Consider the following 27,975-nt stretch of genomic DNA (forward strand, 5'->3'; position numbering starts at 1 on the left):
GGACTTTATTGCCCCTCCCAACTCTTCCTATTCCCCTCCTGTTTCCTCCTCTCCCCTAACCCAAGTGGTTTTCAGAGTTTGGGAGGAAAGTAGTTTCTTTCACCAAGAAGTTAGAGATTCCTGGCCTCATCATTGAATCACAGGGTTTCATAGTTGGAAAGGATCTCAATGTCCACCTCATCCAAACCAGAACTGAAAAAAATGCCTCACGACACCATGTTAGACAATTGGCTGTTCAGCCTGCTTGAAGACTCCCAGTGAGGGGAAGTGTTGAGGCAATCCATCCTCCTTTGCCTTAACTCTCATTATTAGGTTGTTTTCCATGATATCAAGCCCAAATTTGTTTCTCTGACACTTCTACTCATGTAGCTCAGAGTTTTACCCCCTGGGAGCAGGCACGTTAAGCCTCATCTCTGTTCCCTAGGAAATCCTTCAGATCCAAGTATATCTAGCCATGAGTAAAATCAGTAGAGAGAAAGTGTTGTGGAAATCATGTGTGTGTGTGTGTGTGTGTGTGTGTGTGTGTGTGAGAGAGAGAGAGAGAGAGAGAGAGAGAGAGAGAGAGCGCAGAGCACTCAAATGTGCTATAAAGACATCGGATGAAAGCAGGGCTTCATGTCCCCCCAGGCCCAGTGCTAAGCCAAAGGCCACTCTCAACTTACCAGCTCATTTCTCTCTTCAGAAAGCAGGGCATTGCGGTCCTCCAGCTTCCTAATGATTGCACTTAACTCAGCAATTTTAAGTTGGAAGCGCCGGGCATCTTTCTCATCCAACTGCTGTTCCTGAAACAAGAATCAACTGCAAATAACTGGCCATTGGCCTGGGTTCCTCCAAATTCCCCACACCCCAGACCACTCCAAGGAAACCATCCTATTTCTTTTTAATGCTCTGATCTGAGTCCCAGTAACTCATGGCTATGGTCCCAGAAGGATGCAACTGAGGTCGCTATGTCATTGCAGATTGCAAGATGATAATGGAAATGGAAGGAGAGCAGAGATGTAGGGAAGAAGGCAGATGCCAGAGGTGGGCATGTGCATGGACAGATATCACAGAAGTCAGACACATGAATGAAAACATTGAATGTTCATCCAATGTTTGCCATGTTTGCCACTGTTGGACTGAGTGTTCTCCATCTGGGGAGGCCTCACTGCACTTTCTGGCCCAGGGAGAAATTCTGGGTTCCTATTTAGTCCAAAGCTAAGTTGGCCTTCTGTTGAGGACCTTGACACATAAATTGTTTCCTCAAAGGTGTATGTGCTGCTGGCAGGGGTGGAGATACTAAGCCAAGGCTTCTTCACCTGGGGCCCATAAACGTATTTTTGAAAATATTTTGAGAGCTACATTTCAATATAATTGGTTGCCTTTGCAATCCCATGTATTTTGTTTTAGGCATTTAAAAACACCATTCTGAGGAAGTGCTCATAAGCATCACAGGAGAAAGCCAAAGGGGTCCGGGACAACAAAAAAGAGTTAAGAACTTCTGTCCTAAGGGGCCCACAAAAACAGCTCTTGGCGCTCCTCCAGAACTCTCTCTAACCTGATTCCAGTGTTTTAACTTGCACTGTGGTCTAACTGGCACCAGGGGGAGAAATTGTTTTTCTTGTTCTCCAAGCCAGGGCAAGGTCTAATTAGGTTGATAACTGCCATGTTGTTGCCATCTTGGGATCTTATCCAACAGAAATACAGCTTTTGGTTCAACGTCAATCAATGTCCCTGAGGCCACTGGACAGTGAGATGGACTTCCTCAGTCAACAGGTGCAGGAGAGGCTGGGAACAAGGGATTTAACCACTTGGGCACTTCTGGACCCTCAGGTTTAAGCTGCTGCTCCCCAGAATGCTAACCAGGGAAATCTCACTGATGGTCAGCAATGAAGACAGGGCTAAGCTGGGGCCCAGCCAAGTGAGGTCAGCTGCCTGGCAATCCTCCCACTCACTAGCCAATCAAGGCAGAAGCAGAAAGATGACAGCATCATTTAGCCGGGCATTGGGCAGAGTAACCGGGAGGGACTCAGGACCCGAGAGGCCTGCATGAAAACAAACCAAAGAGCAGCAAAGGCGAGTGGGCAGCGTGTCAGTCCCCTCCCTCAAACGGCAAGGCGAAAGTCCCTAGAGCAGCATGGAGTGGGTGAGGTGGGTGAGATGTTCAAATGAGGCGGAGCTCTCTGAGGGCTGCAAGGAATGCAGAGAAAAGAATTCTGAAAACCAGCAACCACCGTTAGCATCCTGCCGGACCAGCAGTTAGAAAATCTAATTTGTCATTGTCAGTGAGCAGTTTGCCAAGTGAAGGCCATCGTTTCAGCTGCATAAATAGTCAGAAAGCAAAAGCAAAAGAAATCCCTCTCTCCACCAAAATGAACCAAACCAAACCCCAAGGAGTCAGAGCCCTCCTGGAAGCAGGTGCGAGCCCCAGTGGGCAGCTGTCCTGCAGCTCCTCAATGTTCCTGGCTCTCGGCTGCAACTTTGGGTCAGGGCCGTGGGGAAGTGCTTACAGGGCTTCCTGAGTGGTCTGAGGCGTCTCCTGCACCACTGCCATAAGGGAGCTCTCGTTTGGGGCTGCCCAGATGCCGATCGGCCTCTTTGACCTGAGATAGCTGTTCATCTAAAGCCTCTTTTTGGAGTTGAAGTCTCTGAGCATGCCCGGCTTGGACCCCTAACTCTCTCTCCAGCACGAAGACTGCTCTGTCTTTAAACTTTATCTCCTCCATCTACAAGGAGAACAAAACACAGTCACACACCCATGCATGGTACAGGTCTGCAGTTACCATAGAAACAGGAAGGAGAGCCCTGGAGCAGCCTCCCGAGTGGTACCCAAGGCAACCGTATTCCATTTCTATGTGGGCATCTGACACCTTGTCATAAAGGCAGCCTGGTTCTCTGGGCAGACTTGGGGTCTCAGCACTGACTTGTTTGGCCCCAACTTGGAGCAAGGGAGCAATTCAGCTTGGGCCTCTTTTCCTTTCTTGATCAATGCATTCTCCAGTGATTCCTGTGAATGTGGCCACTGTCCCCTGTTAGAGTCTGACTGCACAAACCCTCAGAGCAGCAATCTGAAGCAAACCTTTCCCAGACCTATCTTGGCTCATTCATTCAATTGGGGCCATTTTCTTTTTCAGATCATTCAGCTTCAAGGTGTTTTAATCCAAGCTCAACAGAACATAAGCATTTTGCCAATGGTCCTTGGTGGATTAGAGGTGGCCAAGTTGGAACCTTCAACTGCCTTTCTGATGCCCCTCCCCCTCACAGGCTTTGGGGGAACCCTTCTGCCTTACCATTAGCTCATCTCTGCTCAAAGCCTGGAAATTCATTTAAGTATAAATACGGTATAATTTTCAAAGGAGGCAGCTTGATTTAGTGCAGTCAGAGCAGACCTCTGAGTCAGGAACACTGGCTTCAATGCTAGCCTCTGACATACACCAGCTGGGTAAGCCTGGGCAAGCTGCCTGAACCCCACCCCCCAGGGCCTCAGGCCACTCTAAGACTTGATGTAACTGAGCAGTGTAGAGTGCTACACTGGTGGAGGGTGGTTGCTCCCTAGGGGTTCTCTACCATAAAAACATCCCAGGAAACCAGCCCCCAACATGATCTCAGTAAGCCATACCCCAACTACTATAAAAAATATTGTGGTTTTGAATAATAGTAACCACTCCAATTTCTGTAGCACTCTCTGTTTTGCCAATTAACCTCCTCCCATCTTCAGCAAGAGCACAGTATGCCCATTTCACAGATGACCACATAGAAAACAAGTTGTTTATGAAGGCAACAAATAAAAGCTGAGGACTGAAAGCTACTTCCAACTTTGTGGCATTAAAAATAATTACTCCATATGAAAGTGTGAGAGCTTTGGGTAGGGAGGGGATTTAGGGGAGGGAAGAAGGCACTGGTGGGGACCCTGCAGCTTTGCCGGGACCAAGCCCTAAGCCTTTAGAAGACATAGTAATCATATCCAGGGAAAGTTTGATTTTGAATTCCATTGTTTCTAAATTGGCTGTTTCAGCAGGATCCTCCATGAATAATGGTCTTGCCATTCCATTGCGCATCCCCCACTGGATCAGCACTTTCCCCCTCTGTGCCTCCCTCAAGAACTTTCAAGAGCCAAAGACAAATGGTTTACTTCCCAAAGGGCCAGGGCACTGTCCTGGGATAGGATCAGTAGTCCCAACAAGGTCCCACAATGGGAGAGTTTCCTACAAACTCTTCCTACTGCAGGGACTGATAGGGAGACAAAAGGGCCCACCCCTTTTTATAGGCAGCTTCTCTTGAAGGCCCCCCCGACCCAGCCTCTGCTTTGGTGACAACAGAGGCTGCTCTTGTTTGTGGACAATGGGACACTCCCAATGAGAATAGAAAAACAACTGGGGTTTTCTCACAGAAGAGAAAGCTTCCAGCAGCAACTCTCATCAACGAAGCCTGAAAACCTGGGGCTCAATTATGATAGCGGTCCTCATCTACAGTCTCCCCAACAGCAATGAAGGGCAGTGTCAGTCACCGGGGCTGGCCCCTCATAGGACTTTTTAGATGTTTGTTGAATGAATGAGTAAATAGATGGATGGATGGATGGATGGATGGATGGATGGATGGATGGATGGACTGATGGATGGATGGACAGATGAACTAGTTTAAAATCTAACCTCAATTGACAGAGCAGAAAAAGAAACAGAAACAGAATTGTTTGGACTTTTATTTGTTACTTGAGTTTTCTAAAAACTGTGAAGAAAGAGCCATCTGCTGAATTTAGCTTTGAAATAAAGGGCTACAATGTCTGAGAAACTGAAATTTCAGAGTAGGTCTCACATTATTGGCTGGTGCAAACACAAGATGAGCTCAACAGACATGCCCACCTCAGGTTTATACAGGCAGCTCAGAGGCAACCTGGCCCCTCTCCCCATTGGAGCAAACAAAGAGACTCCCAGCTCCAGGAAGTGTCAAATAGAATAAGATCTCTCTGTAGTTTCCTGACAATCAAAGCAAATGGAAAGGTGAGGAGAACTATGAGTACAGGGAGGGGTGGCTAAGAAAGAACCATGGCTTACTGCTGACTTTGCAATCTTTGCCAAGCTCCCAGCCAGGGTAACACAGCTCACCCTTTGTGAAATTGGAAATGCTGAGGTTTCTCAGGCCAATGTGCCCACTGCTGCAGTGTGTGTGTGTGTGTGTGTGTGTGTGTGTGTGTGTGTTCCTGGAACATGCGCCAACAGGCGATCTGATCCCCATTAACAGCCTCCTTGCCAGACAGTCTATGCATATTCATAAGTACTGCAGGTTTGTGCCAGGTATGGCCCCCTCACTGCATTCTCAGGTGCAGGGACTGGCTAACGTGCAGCTGGAGAGCAACCCTGCCACAAAATAGGCAAACCGTGTGGTGGCCAAAAGTTTGAACTTCATAGAGAAGAGGAAGGGAGGACCCGCTCTGGGCTTGGAGCTGAAGATGAAGACTTTGCCTTTGTTTCCCTTTCTTATTTTGGGGACTCCTTGTTTTTGTAGATCATTTAGGGTTTCCAAAGTGCTCTCCTTCCAGCACTCTCTTGAGGTGGTAATTATTGTACCCATTTTACAAATGAACAAACTGGGGCTGAGGAGTGAGGTAACTCCCCAATGAGCACACCCATAGCTCATCTCCAAACTAGTCTTTGAGCTCCGATCTCCTACCTCACAGGACCTTCAAAGGCATTGAGTCTAATCCTCTCATTTTACAGATAAGGGAAATGAGGCCGGGGTGGGGTGGGGGTGATTTTCCCAAGGTCACACATCCAGTTAGTGTCTGAGGCAGGATCCAAGCCTGTATCTTCTTAAGTGCAGTGCTCACCATCAACCTGCCACTGGACTCTGATTCAGAGCTCACTCCACTGATCAACACAGAACCTCACCTGTTCTTCCTCAATATACAGAAGCTCCAGGAACTTCTGTCTTGGTCTACCTGAATAAAGCTCCACATCTTCTTTCCAGACAGTTCTTCCCCTTCTGCCCACTCCAGTAAATTCTTTTCAATCCTTATTGGTTTCAAGTCTTTTTAATAAGATTTGCAGGATGTCCGGCAGATCCCTTCTGTCTGTACTTCATCTCTGGCCAGGAGTCTGTCAACCTGTTTTGTAAGCTGTGATCCAGAAATCCAAAGCCCATTTTCAGAGTCTCCCTTCTTAGCCAGTTGTTCCCTCTCCAAGTTAATTTTTCTATTCTGAGTCTATTTTCTTCAATAGGCAAAGTGAAGGAGAAACAACCTGGGCCACTATGCTCTTCTGTTTCTGGCCCAAGACTTCGTAATAATAGATCATTTTTAAAGTTCCTTCTGTGTGTCCATGTGAATCACCATAAATGGGCAGTTGAATTCCACTTGGATAAGTCTGTTCTCTGATCTGTCTTGGATTCATGGTCTAGGAAGACAAGAGACTCCTCCCTTGGTGCCACATTTACAAAGAGCTGCCTCAGGACCCCTGCACAGTGCATCTGCCTTCTCCTCTTCTCATTCTCTTCTTTCCCTTTATGAGGGGATCTCTCTCCTGACATCTTCTGCCAAATCACCATATCGTTCTCGGGAGGACAAGAAGAATTTTCTTCCTTAGAATATCCCTCTCTCTTCTCTTGAAGATCTCAAACCTGTTTTATGAATTCATCTTCCACATGTATCCCTTTCCTTCTGTTTCTCCTCTGTGGAGCTCACTTGTCACTTCTATCATTCAGATAAAGGTCACATTTCCCTCCTTTACCTCAGATCCTCTCCTTTTCCTCCACTGAAGTCTTGCTTCTGTTTTCTTAAGGAATCTTCCATTCTTCCTAACAACCTAGAGTTTGGAGAGGCACTCTTTCACCTTTTCCTCCAGGAGGGAGAAACCCTGCATATTTCAGTCAAGTCACTGCCCAATTTTTCTCCATAACATAGAGATTTTCAGCCTTGTTTCTTCAAGTTTACATCTCAGACCTGATGGATACTTTTTTATAGTCAATGATCACTTCTTAATAACTTGACAACCTTCCTCAAATCCCTTTTCTTATCTCATCATGTACAGAGTCACCACCACCTTCCCTTCAGACCAGTGCTATTCTCCCATTTGTTTCAGTAACTTGCTCCCCCCCACTGCAGTTGACTCTCTCAGTTGCTCTGACCCTCTACTTGTTTGCTTACCTTTTCTTACTTACCTTAGCTTGTCTCAGAGAAGGTGCTTTGGAAGTTAGATGCAGAGCCTCAGGCTCAGAGAGATAATGGGCAGCATGGATATGGAATCAAGGGCCCTGGATTTGATTGCCATGCTATTTCTGCTTATGGTTGCATCTCCATGAGTTGGGCAAATAAAGCACTTACCCTCCCTAGACTGGTTGAATTCGCCAGTCCCTTCCAGCTCTAGAGACAGATAGTGGAAAACCTCTGAAGAAGAAAATGTGGCCTTCACACCAATGGTTTTTCAAGAGGTCTGTGACATACTTTATTATTGGGGAGGTCAAAAGGTAATATTAAATAATGGGGGAGGCAGTGTCCTGTGGAGTAGAAAGGCAGACCTGGAGTCAAAAGACCCAATTCTAACCTCAAGTATTTCTTGTCTCTCTGAGCCAGGACAAGTCCTGTCCCATCTGTGGGCCTCAGTTTCCTTATCTGTAAAATGAGGATGTTGAGCCAAATGACCTCTAGGGTTGTTTATGGAAGTACAAGACAATAATCCCTCCCAGGGCTTCTGAGAGGAACGTGCTTGGAAGGCCTGACAGCATTACAGAAATGTTATACTGGGCAGTAACTGTGGGATGGACAGAGAAGTCCATGCTTGCAGCCAAGTCTTTCGTGGTTCTGAAGCCCTCTTCATGTGTGGAAGCTCACTGCCACACTAACCCTGAGAGAGGCAGGTAATCAACAGCCATTCCTCACTATCTGTGTGACTTTGGACAGGTGTCTAATGCTCCAGGAATCCATTTTTTCACCTGCAAAATAAAAGGGCTGGGTTGCCTGGTCTCATGGTCCATTCAATTACAAGTCCCCTGATTCTGTGAGTGACTGAGACCATGAAGGAGCCAGATTTTTAGGCAGAGTAAGTCTCAGCTAAAGTCTCACCTTCCACAAGAAGAAGGACTTTTCTTGGTGCTTTCACCATGTTGGTTATCTCCAGTTGATCTTGTCTATAGTTTGGTCAAACTCATCTATCTGCTTATTGTCTCTCCCATTAGACCACGAGTTCCTTGAAAGCAGAGACTGTCTTTTGCCTTTCTTTGCATTCCCATCACTTAGCATAAGGCCTGGCACACAGTAGGTGCTTATTAAATGCTTGTTAAGAGAATGACTGGTGAGAACCTGCTAAGGATTTTCATTCCACCTCAACAATGTGGAAAATAAAACCTGTTGGACTGACTCACAAGGATCAGGAGTCCAAGGGCATCTTGGCGACTGATAAAACAAGTCTTCACATAGAGGCAAGTGCTGAGTTTGGGGTCAGAGGCCCTGGCTTTAAATCTCATATCTGGCCCTTGCCAGCTACATCCATGGGTCACTTAACACTCTGGGCCTCAGTTTCCTCATCTGCAAAATGAACAAGTGGTATTAAATGGCTTCTAAGGTCTCTTCTACCTCTGAATCTGTGGTCCTAAATTCAGATACCTAGAAATCCACAGGAAAACTGACTCAAGGGTAGATAGGGTCCTCATTTCTTCTCTTGGCTTTCAGAATCAGGTCCCTCTTACAAACTTGGCTGCCTTCTGCTTGATCTAAGTCACTCTTGTGAAATAGAAGCCAGCTTGGAAGAATGGCAGCTGGATCTATGGGCTACCTCCCATGAGGCAAATGGTGGTGTTTAAGGGCTGAGTTGGATATGCACAGCAATCTCTTTATGTTGTTTTAATTGCTGAAAGATGTTGGTATCCTGCTGTAATGGGTCTTTCAACAGCCGGGCTGGAGGCAAGGTCTTTATGAATTACTTTCTTTTTTTAATTGGGAAGATGGGATTTCCATTTGCCTGTAATTTGTTGGCCTTCCAGGACTCATGATAGCAGAGGTAGGCTGTGCTTTTTTGTTCTATGGGCATGTGAATTAGACACATGTACCACACAAGTATTCAAAAGATGCCTTGACCATATCCCCTTTCCTCCCCTTCTCAGGAGTGGTGCACAGCCCATGGCCCAGGCCACCTTACAGATGCACATTAATGGCTAGACACAGAATGGGAAGGACTAATAATATTCCACATGGCTGCTAATCTGTCCATAGATAGGAAACCATAGAAATCAGCAGAACGGGGTAAATGGAACCACCTGGAAAAACTGGCTCAGCTGGTGGTATCCAGGATGTTAATTATTTTACTTATGCAGCTAAGTAGATCCGAATGAAGGATGGCTCCTCTGCACTTTAGGACTAGAGAACAGCTTCCTTTAAGTGGAGAGAACAAGTCTACTGATGACGAATCCGTAGTCAGCCTCCTCTGGGGCACAGTCAGCATCATGGGTGGAGACAGTCAACAAGAACCACCCTTTTCATGGGCCCAGAACCTTAGCATTTCCATGTGACACCCTGTAAGGACCTGAGGACAGGTACAGCCCTGTAGTCTTCAGGCTAAACACACTCAGGCAGGTCCTCAACTGGCCATGTGTGCAATCATGCCAAGACCCTTCACCAGCCCAGGCTTTCTCCTTCCAACCCTCTCCAGCTCACCAATTCCTCTAAAGTGGTACCAAGGTTGAACACAACCCACCAGGCTGTTCGGAGCAAAGTGCTCTGCCAACCTGAGAGTCCTTTCTCTGCAGGTGTGAATTATTCTGAGCACTCAGGGGAACTGTAGTGCAGTCCCTTGAGGCTTTCTCAGACTAATGGGTGCTACATAGTGAGGCTTGTCTCTTTGGGCTTAAATGTGAGACAGCTCGAGTACTGAGTTTGGCCTCTCGAGCTCCCAATACTGGCTTGGGAATGATATTCCCAACTTGTGGATGCAGAAACTGACGCCAGAGGAAGGGAGGGGCTCACCCAGGGTGACTACTAGTAAGGAGCAGGGGTGGGCACAAATGGGAAAGGATCACTCAAGTGAACTGAGCCAATGTGGATGAAAGAAGAGACCTGGGTTCAAATCCAACCTCCCACACTTGCTAGCTGTGTGACTCTCTGCAAGTTTCTTTCTCTACCTGAGCCTTGATTTCCACATTTGTAAAACAAGGATAATAATAATGGGATCTACCTCCCAAGACTGCTTTCGGGGTTGAGATGTCTATAAAGTGTTTTGGGAGCCTTCCAATACTCTTGCAAGGCCAGCTGTAATGACGCTGCAGGAGCTAGCTGGGGAGTCAGTTCACGCCAGGCCATCTCACCACCTCTCAATAGCACCCTCTTCATAGCCTCTTTCTTTAGCAAAGTTTAGGTCTCATGAAGGTTGCCAGTTTCTGCCCAGAACCTGCTGAAGGCATGAGAGATGCCTAGAAATATCTAGAAGAAAGGGCAGCATCCAGCATTTATCTTGGGAGCAATCAGATGGACTGGAGTGACCCTGATGAAGGAAAGCTGGCCCAGTGGAATGCCCTATTCTGCAGATGAGGATGTTAAGGCACAGAGAGGGAGGGGCCTGCCTGAGGTCACACAGTGAGTAAGGAAGGAACAGGAGTAGGGCTGGAGCCAAGTCCTGACTGCCCCAGCTGCCCTTGTGGATCAGGTCCTGTGGGCCACCATCTTCTGTATCCTGGCCTTAGCTGGCACTGTCTCTACCTGGCAGCACCCCCGTGCCCACTGGTATCACAGGCACTCCCAGATTTATGAGCAGGTGCTCCAGCTGACTTCCCCCCAGAAGAGAAGTCATCACTCCCCCATCCTACCCAGGCAAGAAGCAAAGGAAGGGGAAGCTTTCCCAGCAGATCTCTCTGCTTAAGCCTTTAGTCCAGGCAGAGGCTTCTTTGAAAGACTTTTCTAATTGTTTTAGTTTTCCAAAGCTGCAGCCCAGGCCTGCCCCATGTCCCTTGCAGCCCTCTCTGGATATTCTGGGCAAGGCAGCTGGACCAAGAGCTGAGGGTCTGAGCATCACATCTGGGTCAGATGCCACTGTGCTGGTGACTGGGTGAACTGTCCCCACCTGGACTGTGGGGTGGCACAGCTCTCCCTGGGTGTGGGGAGAAGGTGCTTTGCAGACCTAGTCACACTGGAGAAGTAGAGGAAGGGGAATTGTGTGTGCAGATGTGTGCATCTACGTGTGCATGTATATGCATGGGGGAATAGGCGGGTAGCACGCAAACCTGGAACTGATCATTGGTCATCCATCCCTCAACCACTTACAAAGGGTTGGGCTTTGTTTTCTCCTCTCAAACCATCCAATTTGACTATTTGGTGCCAACTGTCCCCTGGACTTCGGGCTTTTTAGAGAACATCATTCCAGCATGGCCCTCGACCTTGTATAATACAGTGGAACTCAGAAAACACACTTCAGGACAGAGCTCTGCTGGGGATTGGGGGGAGGCAGATGGAAGGTCATGGGAGGAATTCATTGGCCCTATAACTGAGCCTATAACTGGCCCTATAACTGAGGGCAGCTGGGACCAGGTGGGCAGGGAGCCCCACTACAGTTGGTGCTAACAAATGGGAAAGGATCACTCAAGTGAACTGAGCCAATGTGGATGAAAGAAGAGACCTGGGTTCAAATCCAACCTCCCACACTTGCTAGCTGTGTGACTCTCTGTAAGTTTGTCTACCTGAGCCTTGATTTCCACATTTGTAAAACAAGGATAATAACAATGGGATCTACCTCCCAAGACTGCTTTTGGGGTTGAGATGTCTATAAAGTGTTTTGGGAGCCTTCCAATACTCTCGCAAGGCCAGCTGTAATTATGCTGCATGAGCTAGCTGGGGAGTCAGTTCACATTCATTGTTGGGGTTACTACAGAGAGGAGAACCCTGGTCAAGGGAATGGAAGAAGGCACCAGAGAGGGCAAACAGTGGAGCTAGCCATGTGTCTGAATGTGAGCCTAAGAGACGCTTGCTTGGACAGGGCTGGGGGAGGAGGGTTCCAGAGCATCCCCTCCTGATGGGGATGGGATCTGAACCCCTAAAAGGAAAAGACCATGTCCTTGGGATCTAGACCCCAAAGAGGAAAAGCCCGAGACTTTCCCATATGGCCAAATCTCTAGCATTCGCTGGAGGCTTTAATCCTATCGACTGGCCTTTCATTATCCCCTCTGCCCAGTCTCCCAATTCTCCATTACCCTTAACCTAGTCCAGCCCTCCATTGTCTATTACCTCCCAATGGCCCCGGCCACTTCCCACCCTTGATCCTACCTAGACCCTATTCTATCTCCTAGTTACTCCCATCAAGATCCTCCCTAAACCCCTCCTCCAGGCAACCCAAACTACTTGGCCACTTCTAGATCCCTCCCACAGTCTTTCTGTATATAAGGTCCATCTTGTCTCCATTAAGGTGCTCAGATTTCCTAAGAAGCTAGCCAAGGGCTCAGATTCTTATAATCTAGTCAATAGCTCACAAATGTTCAGATTCCTTAAGAGTCTGGCCAATATGGTGGATCTTTAATGAACTTTGTCTTTGGCTGAAAGAAGGCTTGGGTCGAATTCATTAGGGTGAAACCTGCATAATTTTGGGGTCCCAGCACCCCTAAACCTCTAAACCTCAGCATTCCCACTTCATGAGCCTATTCCTCTTCAAGGCTGGGATGGAATCAAATGCAGCCTTCTTTCTGTCTGCAGGGGGTGTAGATCCCTTTCCCCGCCCTCTCCCCACACATTCAAATGCTTGAATAATACATCAGAGAGCCCTGGGTGCAATTACCTAGCACCAGACTACAGGAAGGATGTTAACAATTCAAAGCTGGGCCCTGATGATGGGACTAGGAGGAGGGATTATTTCAAGCACTGGGTTGTGTGTCAGGCTCACCCTTGGCACAAGCACTCAAATGCCAAACCTTTCTCTACCATTTGCAGAAAATCCAGTTGGAAAATGGGAGTGGCCAATGCAAAAGAGTAATCCTGAAATTAGAGGCCACTCAGGGGCTCCTCACATTCCACTGTGTTATTGAACAGTGGAAAAACCTTTATGCAGACTTGTGCAAACAGCTGCTGGTGACGATTCCTTGGGCTCAGAAACGTCAAGGTCATGAAGAAGTAAGAGGTGTCAGAGGCAGAATTTGAACCCAGACTTTCCTAACTCCAAATCTAGCAGGCCAAGCTGACTCCTGCAATGATGACAATCAAAGGTAGTCATTAAAATCTGCCTGAAATGCAAATGTTGCAGGGCAATGAATGCTTCAATTCATCAAGTTCAGGAATGCCGGATATGATGTTCTCACCTAGGACTATAATGGGTTATGGTGTTGGTGGTGATTTGAATGGAATTAAATGCTTCAGTATTTGTGAACTGGATCTCAGAATTCAGAATCATAGGTACTTAAGAGTTGGAACAGAGAACATCTAATTCTTTTATTTTACAGATGTAGAAACGCAAGCATAATCAGTTAATAAACATTTATTAAGCTCCTATTAGGTTCCAGACACTGTGCTAAGTGCTTGGGATACAAAAAAAAAGAGGCAAAAGAGAGCCCTCCAGGAGCTCACAATCTAATGGGGAAGACAACATGCGAACACATATATACAAACAAGCTCTATGCAGCATCACTGGGAATATGTAGCAGGAAGGCACTAGAATTAAGAGACGTTGGGAAAGGCTTATGGTAGAAGGTGGGATTTTAGCTGGAACTTGAAGGCTTAGGCTTGGGCTTAGGGTTAGCCTAGGGATGCCAGAAGGCAAAGATGAGGAAGGAAAGCAGCTCAGGCATGGGGGGCAGCCAGGGAAAATGGCGGGAGCCAAAACATGAAATGCCCTGGTGGAGAACCAGCCAGAGGCCAGCGGCGCTGTATTGAAGAGTACATGTCAGGGCTTAAGGCATACAAAGACTGGGAAGGTAAAAGGAGGCTAGGTTATGAAGGCCTTGAATGCCCAGCAGAGCTTTCTATTTGATCCTAGAGATGACAGGGAGCCACTGGAGTTTCAGGAGGTGACATGATTGGACCTGCATTTGAAGACAATCACTTTAGTGGCTAAATGGAGGGTGGATTGGGGCGGGGTGAGATGAGGCAGGCGAACCTCCCCAGCAGGCTATTCCGATAGTCCAGGTGTGAGATGGTGAGGACCCGCACTAGAACGGCGGCAGTGTCAGAACGGGGAATATTCCAGAGAAGTTGCAGGCACCATCTTGGATGTGGGGAGTAATGGTGTGCCCACTAGATGTACCCACTAGATGACTCCTAGGTTGTGAGCCTGAGGAACTGGGGGGATGGTGGTGACTCGTACAGTACAGGGAAGGAAAGGAGTGAGGCTTTAGGGAGAAAGACAATGAGCTCTTTTGGGGACATATTAAGATGTCAACTGGATGTCAAGTTTAAGATACCTGAAAGGCAGCTGGAGAGCCAAGTTTGGAGGTGAACAGATATGAACGTGTGAATCATCAGCATACAAAGGGGAGCAGCTAAGATCACCAAGAAAGGTAGGCTAGAGGGCAAGCGGTCCCAGGACAGAGCCCCGAAGGACACCCATAGGGAAATAATTTGCCCAAAGTCACACAGCCACATTTCTTTCCTGCACACACAATACAGCTGGGCCTCAGTAGGAGGGCTACAATCCTGGGAAGCACCATATGACCAAAGACTAGTCAGATCCCAGAGGGCAGTGCAGGCTCAGGAGAGAGGAAAGGGTGGTCTTGACTGTCCATGGAATCAAGCTCATGACCCAGAGGGAAGAAGGCTAGCTTTGGAATGAGAGAACTGATGTTCCTGTCTGAACTTTGCTCCTCCTCTCTCAGCCTCGATTTCCTCATCTATAAAATGGGGGGCACACATTACATAGTCTCTGTGGCCTCTTCCTGTTCTAAATCTCTGCTACTTTGTACTTTTCCTGTGGGGTGAAAATAAAGTCCTACATTGCTAGCACAGGGTCTGAGGGTCCTTCCTATTCCCCTTCCTTTTGAGAACCAGGCACAGCTGAGCTCTGAAGTCTCTGGTGAAAGCATGGGGGAAGGGGAGAGGCTCATGCCAAAAGGGCCTTCAATCCCAAGACTGAACCTCATCTCTACAAACCCAGAGCTTTGGTTTGGGTTCACAGAAGGCATTGAAAACTTCAGGAAAGGTACTGAGTAGTGGGCAGGGCAAAGATTTAGACTGAGTTGAATTGGAGTGGCTCCACTATGGGGTAAATATGTGACACTTTGAAGGCATCTCCCTCTCTGGGCTTCACTTTCTTCATCCATACAATAATCATAGCTCACTATTGTCATTTTAAAAATCACCTCAAGATTTACTAAATGCTTTCCTCATGTCTACTTTGTTACAGGCAGGTAGAACCAGTATTACCATTCCCGTTTTACAGGTGAGAAAACAAATTCTCAGAGAAGTGGAATGATTTGTCCAAGGTCACACAATAAGTGGACGAGTTGAGACTTGAACCTGGGTCTTCTGACTCTAAATCCTATGGTTTCTCACAGCCCTTCCAGTTCTAAAGAGACAGCATTTTCTGTTGCTCATATCACATCAGGATTTAAGGCAGAAACTCAGGAGGTCCTTGATGGTATTCTTGGAGTCACAATCGTCAGGCACTGTGCCTCCATGACATCATAGACTCCCTCTCCTTTTCCCGAAGAGGACTCTCCTTAGTGTAGGTGAGCCATCTACACACAGAATCTATTTGTAGTATTTAGAAGCTATTTGAGTGCAGCCACTAGGTGGCACAGTGGATAGAATGTTGGACCTGGAATCACGAAAGTCTGAGCTCATATCTGGACTCAAGACATTCCTGTTGCTGCTGCTTCTGCTGCTACTATGACTATGACTGCTATTGCTACTACTGCTACTGCTACTACTGCTGCTGCTGCTGCTGCTGCTGCTGCTACTACTACTACTACTTTTACTACTGAAACATAAAGTTAGCATTAATATAACACCTACTATATGCCTGGCACTGTGCTAAGCACTTTAGAAATGTAATCTTATTTGATTCTCACAACAACTCTGGGAGGTAGGTGCTATTAAGATCCTCATTTTACAGATGAGGAAACCGAGGCAGACAGAGGTTAAGTGACTTGCCTAGGGTCACACAGCTAGTACATGTCTGGGGCTACATTTGAACTCAGGTCTTCCTGACTCTAGGCCCATCACTCTATCTGCTATTCCACTTAGTATATCCTATTACTATTCTTACCCCAACAAGAGATAGAGTCGATCACAAGAGATAAAATAGGTGACTTTAACTATAAAAACTGAAAAGCTTCTATGCAGGCTGAATGAATGTGTCTAGGATAAGAAGTCTTGTATCAGATTTCTCTGATGTAGGTTTGGCATCCAAGACATACAAACAACTAACAAATACATATAAACTAAGAGCCATTCCTTGATAGATAAATGGTCAAAGGATATGAACAAACATTTCTCAAAAGAATAATTGAGAATATTCACAACCATGTGAAAAAATGTTCCAAGTCAGTAATAATAACAGTAATGCAAATAACAAAGCTGAGGTTTCAGGTCATACTCTGAAAACTGATAAAAAGGAAGAAAGATGGCCATGGTCAATGCTGGAGGAGCTTCCGAATGGTAAGTGCACTAATATGTTGTCAGTAGAGTTGTAAAATGGTACAACCATTTTGGAAAGCAACTCAGAATTATGCAAATAAAGTGACTAAAATGCCCATAATCTTTGACCCAGAGATTCCATTACTGGGCTTATACCCAAAAAGGTCATTGACAAGAAGAAAGTTCCCATATACTCTAGAATATTTATAGCAGTGCTTTTTGTGATATCTAAGAATTGAAAACAAAGTAGATGCCCATTGTTTGGGGAATGACTAAAGACATTGTGGCACATGAATGTAATGGAATATGACTGTGCTGTAAGAAATGAAAAATGTGGTGAATACTGAGAAGCATGAGAAGATCCATATGAACTGATGCAGAGCAGAACTGAAGTAAGCAGAGCAAACAACGTACACAGTAATGATAACAATGAAGATGGAATAGACAACCACTCACCAAGAAGTTAAAAGAGAACAACACAAAATAAATTCAATGATGAGAGGACACCTCTAGCCCACCCTTCGGCAGAGATGGGAAACCCACAGGTGTTACACATTGCACATGTTTTCAGATTTTTTCAATGTATTGACCGGTTATGTTCAATTCTTCTTTAAATATATATATATATGTATATATGTATGTAGTATACACACATACACTCATTGTTTGCTATATGAAATGGCTCTCTGGGAAGGGGAGAGTGAGGCAAACTGATGGAAATGATGGTGATGCGAAAAACAAAAGCTATCACTTAAAACTTATTTTTTTTCTTAAAAAGCTGTTTTTGCTGTCCAGCAGTTCTGATCTTTACCCTGTGCTCCAGTAATGTGAAGGTCAGTAGAGGCCAATCCTGAAGTCCCAGTGCCATTGATGAGTGCGCATTTCTCAAAGGCCTGGTGCAAGGTATCATCAAAGGGACAGTGCAGGTTAGGTTAATCTTTAGTTTAATCTTAACTGAGAATGACCAGGGCATTCCCTTCCCCAGTCATTGGCACCTTGCCCTTAGAAAGAGCATCCGAATCTCATCATAGAATGAGTGTGCCTCTGCAATGTTAATAGGTGCGGAAGCTACTGAAATACCTAGAACAAAATCCCAAAGTTGCCAGGGACAATAATCCAATAGCTTCCCTGCCATCATTTTGCTGAATATCTATTAAATTCTTCCTGCTTTGTAAAAATCCTTCACTCATAACTATAAACCACATTGGGTAATAATAATCAAATGCAAAGGAATTGTAAGCATCATTACTTTAAATATGTTTTAATTAGTCATATATTTAGTTTTAACTAGAGGTTCAACTATGGAGTTGTACTGAACTGAAAATCTCAAAGTTTACATGCTTAGCAAAATGGGACTTCATGCGATATTAAACATCACTTACCTTTAGGTAGAGTCACAAGATTCTAAGAAATAACATGCATTTTCTGGTTTTTTCTTTTTCTTTTTTTTAGGCAATTGGGGTTAAGTGACTTATCCAGGGTCACACAGCTAGTTTAGCGTCTAGTGTTTGGTCTGAGGCCGGATTTGAACTTAGGTCCTCCTGACTTCAGGCCCAATGCTCTATCCACTGCACCATCTAGCTGCCCTGATTTTCTGGTTTTTCTGTTGCTGTTTGGTCTTAAGGCAGAAAGACTTTGTCGGGAAATACAGTGTTGAAGATTCCCGTACTAGCTAAACCCAGAAATGGGAAAGGGTTGGTCAAATTTGGTGGGAGAAGTGTGGGGCCCATAATTGAGATGTGAGAAAGTTAGCCTAAGTTTTCTACATTTCTAAGCAGCCAAGGCCACGCCTCAGTTGTGGGAGGCCCTACATTACTCAGTTGTCAGAACTGATCTTCCCTTTTCGGACCATATCTTGCATCTCATTAGTTTTCAAAACTAAAATGACTACATCACCGGCACAGAGAGCAGAAAGCTGGAGGAAGAAACCAAAGAGAACCCTTCCAGCCCCTCCCTCACCCCTCAGCCCCTCCTTCCTTCCCCGCCCCCCCCCAAAAGGAACCAAGAACCCCACACATACCAGCCTGCGGATCTCTCTTTCACACTCTCTCTTGATTCGAGAAATTTCCTCCTGGTGAAGGTGATACACACTCCGGATTTCTGCAGCTTTGATCTTGTCGGCCTGGATGACCATGGTCAGGGCTTCTTCCACTTGCTTCTTGGCTCCCTTGAGCTCCGAGATCTCTTGCTGCATTTTGATCTTCTCGAACTCAAAGCCCTTCTTGGCCTCCTCCCGCGCTTCGGAAATCAGCACGGTTTTGACCTTGTCGGGAGCGCTGTCTCTGAGCGCGCTGAGCAGCGCCTGGAGCCGCTGGTTCTCATTGTCTTTGATGCGGATGACGCGCAGCAGCTCCGTCTCGTGCTGTCTCAGGAGCGCTTCGCGGACCGCCTGGAGCTCCTTCATCTTCTCTTCGTGGAGCTTGGCTTTGAGCTCCGTCACCAGCACAGTGTTTTTATGTTGCTCGTGCTCTTTCACCTGCCGAATTTCCTGGTTTTTCTCCCGCTCGGCCTTACTGACCTGAAGAAACGAGAGAAGGACATTAGGGCGCGTCTGTGAACGCGACAGCCGCATTAAAGGGGGCGGCCACTGGGAGCACAGCTGTGGGAGGCTACAGTCTTAGAAGACGAGAAAGCCTTGACTTGGGTCTTTTCCCACCCAAAGGGAAGAATCAAAGTCACATGGGCAGCTCATAGGATGTGGCCGTCCTTTAAAATTCATGACGTGAAAACATCATAGAAAGATGCAGTGAGAGAAAGTCTGCTGTCAAAACAAATATGGACCCTGGAGTCACCATGGACAGTGCCAGGGAACTTCTGGCAATGTCGATTCTTGGTACATAGCGTGGTATGTATTCTGTGCTAGAAACCACATTCCATGATAGGAAAAAAAAATTGACAGGATAGATGATCTCTCTTACAATAAATAATTAGCCGATTTCACTGGTCCATGTAAACTGTCCACATCCACCATGTTACTGCTGGCATTCCAGGTGAGGCTATGTGAAGAAGAAGGAAATACCTGGTGGAAGACTAAGACTGTTGCCCTAGGAGTCAGGAGACTCGGGGCTCTTGGCCCGTGTCTACCACTGACAAGCCAGATGACAATCCATTCCACAAAACCATAGAATCTCAGTTTGGGAAGGGGCCAGGAAACCGGTCTTTAGACCTGTGAATAAGAATCTTCCAACTGTAAGAACAACCCCACCCTGATAAGTGGCCTTGACGCCTTCAAGAAACCCTCCCACCTCCTCTGCCACTTTTCAATAGCTCTGATGATCAGGAAGGTTTTCCTTACACCCAGCTGAAGTATCCTCTGTGCCTTCTACCCATAGCTCCTAGCTTTGTCATCTAGGGTCAGGCAGAACAAATCTGACATCTACCCTTCTATGCTCCAGCCCTTCAGTTATGTTAATCTTCTCTGCTCCAGGCTCTACCTCCTCAGGTCATTTATCTAAGTGATCTTGTGGCCCTTCCCCACTGTGGTCACCTTCCTCTGGAAGCTTGTCAGTGCCCTTCCCCAATGTGCCACCTGCAAGTCTAGAGGTCTGGCCAGGGTGGCAGCTGCACTGACCTCCATCCTCAGGAAAATGCTTCTCTGATGCAGAGAAAAACAAAGGAACACAGTGACCACATTTCCAAATGTACATCTCATTCTATATATAGCTACAGCTCTCCACCTCACTGTTGAAAGGAAGGAGACATGTTTTACCCAAAGGCAGCTAGGGCTGGAGTCAGGAAGAGCTACATTGGAATCTAGTCTCAGATACTTACCAGCTGTCTAGATAGTAAGTCACTTGCTAGCTGAGCAAGTCACTCAATATCCGCCTCAGTTTTATCATCTGTAAAATGGAGTAAATAATAGCACTATCTCCCAGGGTTGCTGTGAAGATAAAATGAAATATTTGCCAGTGTTCTGTAAACCTTAAAGCACTATAGAAAACTAGCTAGCAATTGTTGTTATTCACTTTCAGTCCTCTGACATCACAATGTGTCACAACCTTGATAAAGCAGCTAGATGGCTCAGTGGATAGAGCTCTGTGCTTGAAATCAGGAAGACCTGTGTTCAAATCAAGCTTCAGACACTTAGTAGCTGTATGACCATGGGCAAGTCACCTAACCTCTGTTTGTCTCAGTTTCCTCATCTGCAAAATGGAGATAATAATAGCATCGACATTCCAAGATTGTTGTGAGGTCCAAAAGAGAATATTTGAAGCAACTTAGCACAATGCCTGGCACATGATAAGCACAATATAAATGTTAGCTAATTAATATCATTATTGTCCTTATATTATCACGTTATCTCATATTTCCATGTGTTATTGTGCAGTTTCCCATCAGTTAGTACACATCCATCTTCTCTAAGTTTCTCTGAATTTTTCATACTCATCATTTCTTAAGCATAATAATATTGCATTGCATCTATGTGCAATTTGAGCACCTCTTCCCCAATCCATGGTCATTGGCTTTGCTTCTACCAAATGTAGTCCAGGATATAATTTGGTAAATTACCCTGTCCACACCTTGGACCACTCTGGGATTTATGCCAGTAATGGGACCTCTGGATTCAAGGTTGGGTAGGGTTCACTAATTTTTTTAGAATTTCTATTTATTTCCCAGAATACTGGACTAATGCACAACTCTAATTACAGTGAGTTCAGATGCCTGTCTGAGTTCTCCTGGTGTTTCCTATGATTACCACTTTCTATCTTTGCCAATCTGATGGGCATGAGATGAAACTTCAGCTTTGCTTCCATCTGTATATCACTTATCAGTAGTAACTTGGAACTTTTTTTATTTTTACAAAGTTGTTTATAGTTTGCATAAGAAAACAGATGTAAAGGGCTTTGCAAACCTTAAAGCACTATGTGAATGTTGTCTGTGGTTAGAACCACACTTTTGGAAACTGCCTGCTTTTATCCTTTGACTACTTGGCTGCTGCAGAAGGATCTTCATTATATATGTCAGTAACAGCCCACGATCTTGCACCTCACATCTTTAACAGAGATATTTGTTGGGAAGACTACTTCCCCCAATTAATAGTTTTGCTTCTGATTCTGTTGTCGTTCAGTCATTCAGTTGTGTCTGACTCTTTGTGACCCCATGGGTCATAGCACACCAATATTGTCCATGGGGTTTTCTTGGCAAAAATACTGCAGTGGTTTTCCATTTCCTTCTCCAGTGGATTAAGGCAAACAGAGGTTAAATGACTTGTCCATGGTCACACAGCCATTAAGGGCCTGAAGCCAGATTTAAACTCAGTCTTCCTGATTTGGGGGCCCAGTGCTCTATCCATCCAGCTGCCTCTTCTGATTCCAGATACGTTGAGTTTTTTTAAGCAAAAGCTTTTTAATATTATGTAATTGAAACAGTTTCTTTTTTCTTTCACAATTCCCTGTATCCCTTGTTTAAGAATTCTCCTCCTTTTTTTCTTTTTTTGGTGATGGGACCATTTACATTTAGGACATGTATCTGGTTGGAGTTTATTGTGGTATGTGGTGTAAGTTGTTGGTCCAAACCAAACTTCTGCCAAAATGATTTCAATTTTGACTAGCAGTTTTTGTCAGATAAAGTCCTTACCCTCTTTAGTAGTTTGTATTTGTGACTTTTATTGAATACTAAGTCACTATGTTTGATCACTTCTGCATCTTGCTCGCTGATCAATCTTTTTTGACTTGTATTTTAACCTGCATTTCGTGATTATGGCTTCATGGAATAGCTTGAAATCTGGTTATTCTAGGCCCTATCCATTCCCATTTCACCCATCATTTCCCTTAGGATTCTTGATCTTTGTTCCTACAGATGAATTTGCCTATTATTTTTGTTTGGTGCTATAACGTAACCTGACCTTGGTAGAGTGCTATCAGTTTAATTAGATACTAAACCTGTAAATTAATAATCAGAGCTAACATTTAGCTAGCACCATTTGCAAAACACTGTGCAAATAGGTCATTTGATCCTCATAACAACCTTGGGGGGGGGTAGATGCTGCTATTATCCCGATTTTAGAGATGAAGAAACTGAGGCAGGGAGAGGTTACATAACTTGCCATGATCACATGGCTGGTGAGCCTCTGAGGCCAGAGATATTCTCAGATCTTCCTGACTTTAGGCCCTGTGCTCTCTCTACCTACTGTCACCTAATGACATAGTATATCTACATATATACATATATGTATGTGTGTATATGTATACATGTGTGTGTATATATTACGTGTGTATGTATATAAAGAATTTGGGACCTTATTAATACCAAAAGAGGCAAAGTAAAACATCTCAGTAACTACTGACGTTACACCCACCTTTGTATCCAGACAAAACCTTCTGAGGTAATCCTTATGGCCCTTTGGTTGTAGATTGGGGCCATCCTCGATGAGGGTATTGGTAAAGAACAATGAGGCTTTCAAAGGAATATTCAGCAATGAGGCACAACTTTACCATTTCATAATTAACCAAAAGAAGTGAAAAATATAAGTATCATTATGTTTATTGTTTGTTTACTGCAAAAGAGCATTTGATTGCATGGAATAAAATCTTCTTCACAATAAAGTGTCTCTCAAGACATCAAGAGTATTCCAGATTCCCTGGAAGCTATGCCAACAGAAATGCCCTGTCCCATGAGGCACAACCCAAGAAGATGCAGCTCCACCCCCAGGATGCAGGACCAAGGCAGAGTCCAGATGGAAGCAGGATCTTCTGTGCATGGTGAGATCCTCTAGATGTTTCTGTTTACTCTCAAATTGTGTCATTCCATGATTCAGTGATTTTATTTCCCTGAACCCCGTGAACAATCATGTGCTATGTCCTGACTATCAACAGTCATGAACAGAGGTGGTCCTCACATTCCCTTCCCTGAGTCTTCAAGGAGGTGCTTCCAAGACTGCCTTGGCCTCAGTGATCCCCTGGATCTTGAACAAATCACCTCCTGGAGCTCAGCTTTCTCATCAGTAACATGAGGGGGTTGGACTAGATGGCATCTGAAATCCCTGCTAGCTCTCGCTCTGTGAGCCCAGGATCCTATGAGAACACCCATCCTGAATTGTGCCTCCCCAGCACCTGCCTGCTCTCTCTCACTTCAGCAACAATTTGAGCAGAAGATGAAGAAGCACCAGAACTCATATGCCCACTGCCCATATGGAAAGGTTTTCATTGGGTTGGTCCTGATTCCAAACTAAGCAGAAAATGGCTGTTACCTGGGCGTGTGGACAAGGGAGGCCAGGCAGCTGTGTGACCACTAGGGAGCTCTCTCTTGTCAGCAGCTGGCCTGAGGACCAGACAATAGTGCCTTTTGAAACATCACAAAGCCCAGTACTCACAGAACAGTGAACTATTCTAAGACTCCATAGATAACTCCCACAGAACAACTGGTACCTCCAGATGCTAAGCCACCATCCTTGTCATGGTGGAGGGGACGTAACTCTTCTATATCCTTGTCTGAAACCAGGCTTTCCAGAACCTGCCCTGGGGTCCTTGTGCTCCTGCAGTCACCAGAATGAGCCCAACCCAGACCCACCAGGCTTCCTCTGGTCCTTTGGCCATCTCTGTGCCAAGCACTGCCTGCATCGCCAACCCTACCCTCCCGTCTCTCCCTCCAAAACACAAATAGATTACTAGCACCATTCCTGGAAAGGATAGGTCAAGCAAATGCCCTATGACCCCAACCTATCCTCCATGTCACTTCCTCATCCAATAAATCCCTTCCATGCCCATTGCTCCCATTAGAATGGAAGCTCCCCCAGGGCAGGCTCTACCTGTTTGTATTTGCATTTCCAGCTCTTAGTACAATGCCTTACATACAGTAAATGTTGACCAAATGCTTGTCTTTTATTCAATGTTGCATCCTGGTTGAGCTGACTGGCAACACCCCAGAAAATGATACAATTCAGTTGGTGTCCCAGTCCAAGCCCAGCCTCTCAGTCATGTGTAGCTGTTGCAAGGTCTGTCTCGCAGTTCAGGCTTGGGGAGTCAGTGGGGAATGAGCCAGAGCTATGGGTCTCTAATTCTGCAGTCAGTTTTCTGCTGGAGACCCTGAGAAAACAGAGCTGTTTCCTTCTTAACTTAAGAACAAGAGGTCATGCATCTGGTTTCAGCAGGGCCCCAAATACAAAGACTGTTCCTGACAGTGGCTCTTCATCTGGTTGGTGTGGGCCCAAAGAGCCCTCGCCTTCTTCCTAGGTCCTTTAGCCATTGTATTTTGGGGACTTGGGAAAATGCTGGGCATGTCAGAGCAATGTACAAAAAAGTACTTTCTGTGTAAAAGAAAAATTTTAGGATTTTATATACATACACACATGCACACACACATTGGTGGAATATATATGTGTGTGTGTGTGTGTGTGTGTGTGTATACATATACATATACATGTAATATATATATATGTGTATTGGTGGAGGGGACTATATATATATATATATATACATATATATATACATATATATATATATATATATATATACATATATATCATATATAATGGCACAGTAAATCAGAGCCAGACAGCACTGCCATGTACTCCTCAAGAGTCAGTGTAGACAAACTCTGTCACCATCTCAACATGAGGGATCTGTGGGTTAGCTGGTGAGGACCTTTGAGTGTCACTGCTGCTCACACCTTTGAACAGCATCTTCAAGCACTGCTGTGACCACCCCAGAACAGCAGCCTCTGGGGCCAGCCTACTGTTCATTTCCCAATGAAAGCCTGTCACTCACAACTGTTGGAATGGGTAAATGAAAGAAGATATGGTAAATGGGTAAATGAAGGAAGGATGAGCTGACCACCAAAGAGGCTTAGGAGTCATTTCTATAACCCCCAAGGCCTGGGATTAAGTGAGACTTTGTTTGATTGGGCCCTAGAAGAGCAAAATGTTGCTTATGCCAGAGCTCTTTTGAATGTCTAAAAGGCTTTGCTAAAAGTCACCTTTGGGAATGAATGTCTCTGGATTTTACCCCCAAATCTGCCTCTCTATCCCTGACCCTTCCTTCCCTGAGCCCTAAGCCCACCCCTCCACTTGTCAACTGGACATCTCCTCTGGACCCTCACTAGCATTTCTGACTCAGTGTGTCCAAACCAGACTTCATTACCCCCCCACACACACACCTGCTACGTCCGTGGCTGACTCCTCTCTTTCTACTGAGGGTCCTAGCAGCATCCTCCCCATCACACACACTTAACAACCTGGAATCTCTCTGGACTCTTCCCTCTTCTTCATCCTGCACCCCCAAGCAGTAGCTAGGTGTTATTTATTCCACATCCTCAATATCTCCCCCCCCACCCATCATTGTGTCCCAGGCCTTCCTTACCTCTCATCCAGCCTACTGCCCAGGTTACTGCTAACTGTCCTCACTCTCAGGGCCTTTCTCACATGGCTGCCAGAGGCATCTTTCTAGAATTTGGTCTGCTCAAATCACCCAGAGACCTTCAGTAGCCACTCCTCATTTCCAATAGCTTGAGCATCCATCACGTGGTCTGCTGGCCAAAGATGACCCAGTTGAATGTGGGATGCAGGTCTAGCCTTGAAGGAGCTGAAATCTGAGTAGAAAACCACGGTAACCTAACAATCCAACATAAGAACGCTGGTAGCCCAGGAGGACCCAAACACGGCTCTTCTGGGTAGCCAACTGATGGTTCCCAAATGTGATGCATGGAACAAATGAATGCAGCCACAAAGAAATGGATTCATGACCATGTGATTCCCTTATCACCAAGGATGCTTCCACCCCAGAGAATAAATTGTAAACTCATCAGCATCCCCCTCGTGGCTCTCCACCATCTTGCAGCTTTGTCTCTGCTCTCTACTTTCAAGCCCAACTGACTCTCCAAGTGTTTCCAAGTCTAGCTAGCCCCTCCCCCCTGCCCAGAGGCTAGTCCCTCAGCAACAGAGAATTCATCACTGAGTCCCCAATGCAAACTTTTCTTCCTATCTCAGTGAGGGACCTGTCCATGGTTGTATGCTACTGGCCTCACTCTCAAGAGGTCAGGACCACCTCCACTTCAGGGTGGAGGGCCTGAGGAAGTGTAACATCTCACCTAGACTCTGAACCAATCTAGATGTGGCCAAAAGCCATTTCTGATGCCCCTGAGCAGCATCCTGGGAGCCTGAGCCAATGAAAGGCAAATGCTGGTGGGTCCTTAGGCTGGGATCACTTCGAGCTCAGCCCCAGCCAGACTGTCAACTTCCCAAGGATCAGCCTCCACCAGAATGGATGGGCTCACCTCCACTGCTGGGCCACTGGAATGTTTGAGTCAGGATACCCTTGGAAGCAAGGAAAACACAAAATACCATTATGGCCCACACCCCAGTGAATGAGGCAGGAAAGGGGCATCCCATTAGAGAAACCAAACCATTTTTATCCAGACAATTCTGACATAAGTGAACCAGAAGGCAAAGGGGGAGGGGTGCAGCTAAATGGAAGGAGGCTGCAGCTTCTCTTTGGAAGCCAAAGGTACTGATGGCTAAAGCTTCACAAAGCAGCTAAAGCCAACAGGAGCTTTCATTTCTTGGGACACTCGACCTTCTCCTCCTCTCACCACCAACCCAAGTGAAAGACCATAGCAAGGAGTGATGCCATGATGCCTCAGCATCCCTTGCAGAAAAGGAGGTCTGCTGGTTTGAAAAAGAGAAAAAAATAAATCCCCAGAATAAAATGCAGGGCTGGGCTTGGAGTCAGATGGATTTAGCTTGAATCCCCGCTCTGATTTCTCCCGGCTGCAGGGGCCTGGGCACCTCACTTCATGTCTGAGTCCTGGGGCCCTCATCTGCTAATTGGGCATAATAACATTGAGAGGACTCACCTCAAGGGACCTGTAGGGGTACTGGGAGGTCCAAAGAGAGAATACATGTAAAATTCTCTGCAAACCTTAAAGTGATACATCTCACATATACATACATACATACATACATACATACATACATACATATATATATATATATATATAAACACACACACATCTGAATGTATCTTCATATCTATGTCAATTAGCATCATTACTGCATTCACAAATGAGTGACCACAGTCTGAAGGCTGCAGCAGCTCTTTCTACCCGTGTCCAACCATCAAGGGGAAAACCTACCTTTTCAACAAAGACATCATGGACAAATCACAATTTGGAAAAGCCAGTTCGTGAATTTATTGGGGAATGAGGGAAAAACCAGGATGCAGTCATCATGCTGGAGAAGTCTCCTTCCCTCTATTTACAGATGGCAGCTCAGTCCATCCCCGAAGCAGCCCTGCATCCCTTGTCTGTGAGGATGCGGCTGCCACTCACATTTGGGATGCCATATCCATCGCCAGTAGCTTTGTGGCCCTGGGAAAATCCCTTCCCTTTCTGAGTCCCTTTTCATCTTCCATAAAATGGGGGATTTGGAGAGAGGGAAGGGAAAGTACAAGGTCACATTGGCACCTGAAAAACAGATCTGAGGCTCTTCCTGACAAGGAGGAAGCAGAAGGTGCTGGTCGTCCCAGGAATGGATG

The 27,975-nt window shown here is 45.8% G+C and overlaps 1 protein-coding gene across 1 annotated transcript in view; it reads right to left on the bottom strand.

Annotated features, from left to right (window-relative positions):
* Positions 1-27,975, bottom strand: part of JAKMIP3 (Janus kinase and microtubule interacting protein 3) — a 172,694-nt gene that overhangs the window by 84,061 nt on the left and 60,658 nt on the right. Inside the window, 3 exon segments of the mRNA XM_078150682.1 lie at positions 663-782; positions 2,490-2,705; positions 18,528-19,025. Coding sequence (XP_078006808.1) covers positions 663-782; positions 2,490-2,705; positions 18,528-19,025 — 834 coding nt within the window.

This window comes from Phascolarctos cinereus, unplaced genomic scaffold (genome assembly GCF_003287225.1).
Source record: "Phascolarctos cinereus isolate Bilbo 61053 unplaced genomic scaffold, phaCin_HiC Scaffold_3;HRSCAF=262, whole genome shotgun sequence".
In the NCBI taxonomy this organism is placed as follows: domain Eukaryota; kingdom Metazoa; phylum Chordata; class Mammalia; order Diprotodontia; family Phascolarctidae; genus Phascolarctos; species Phascolarctos cinereus.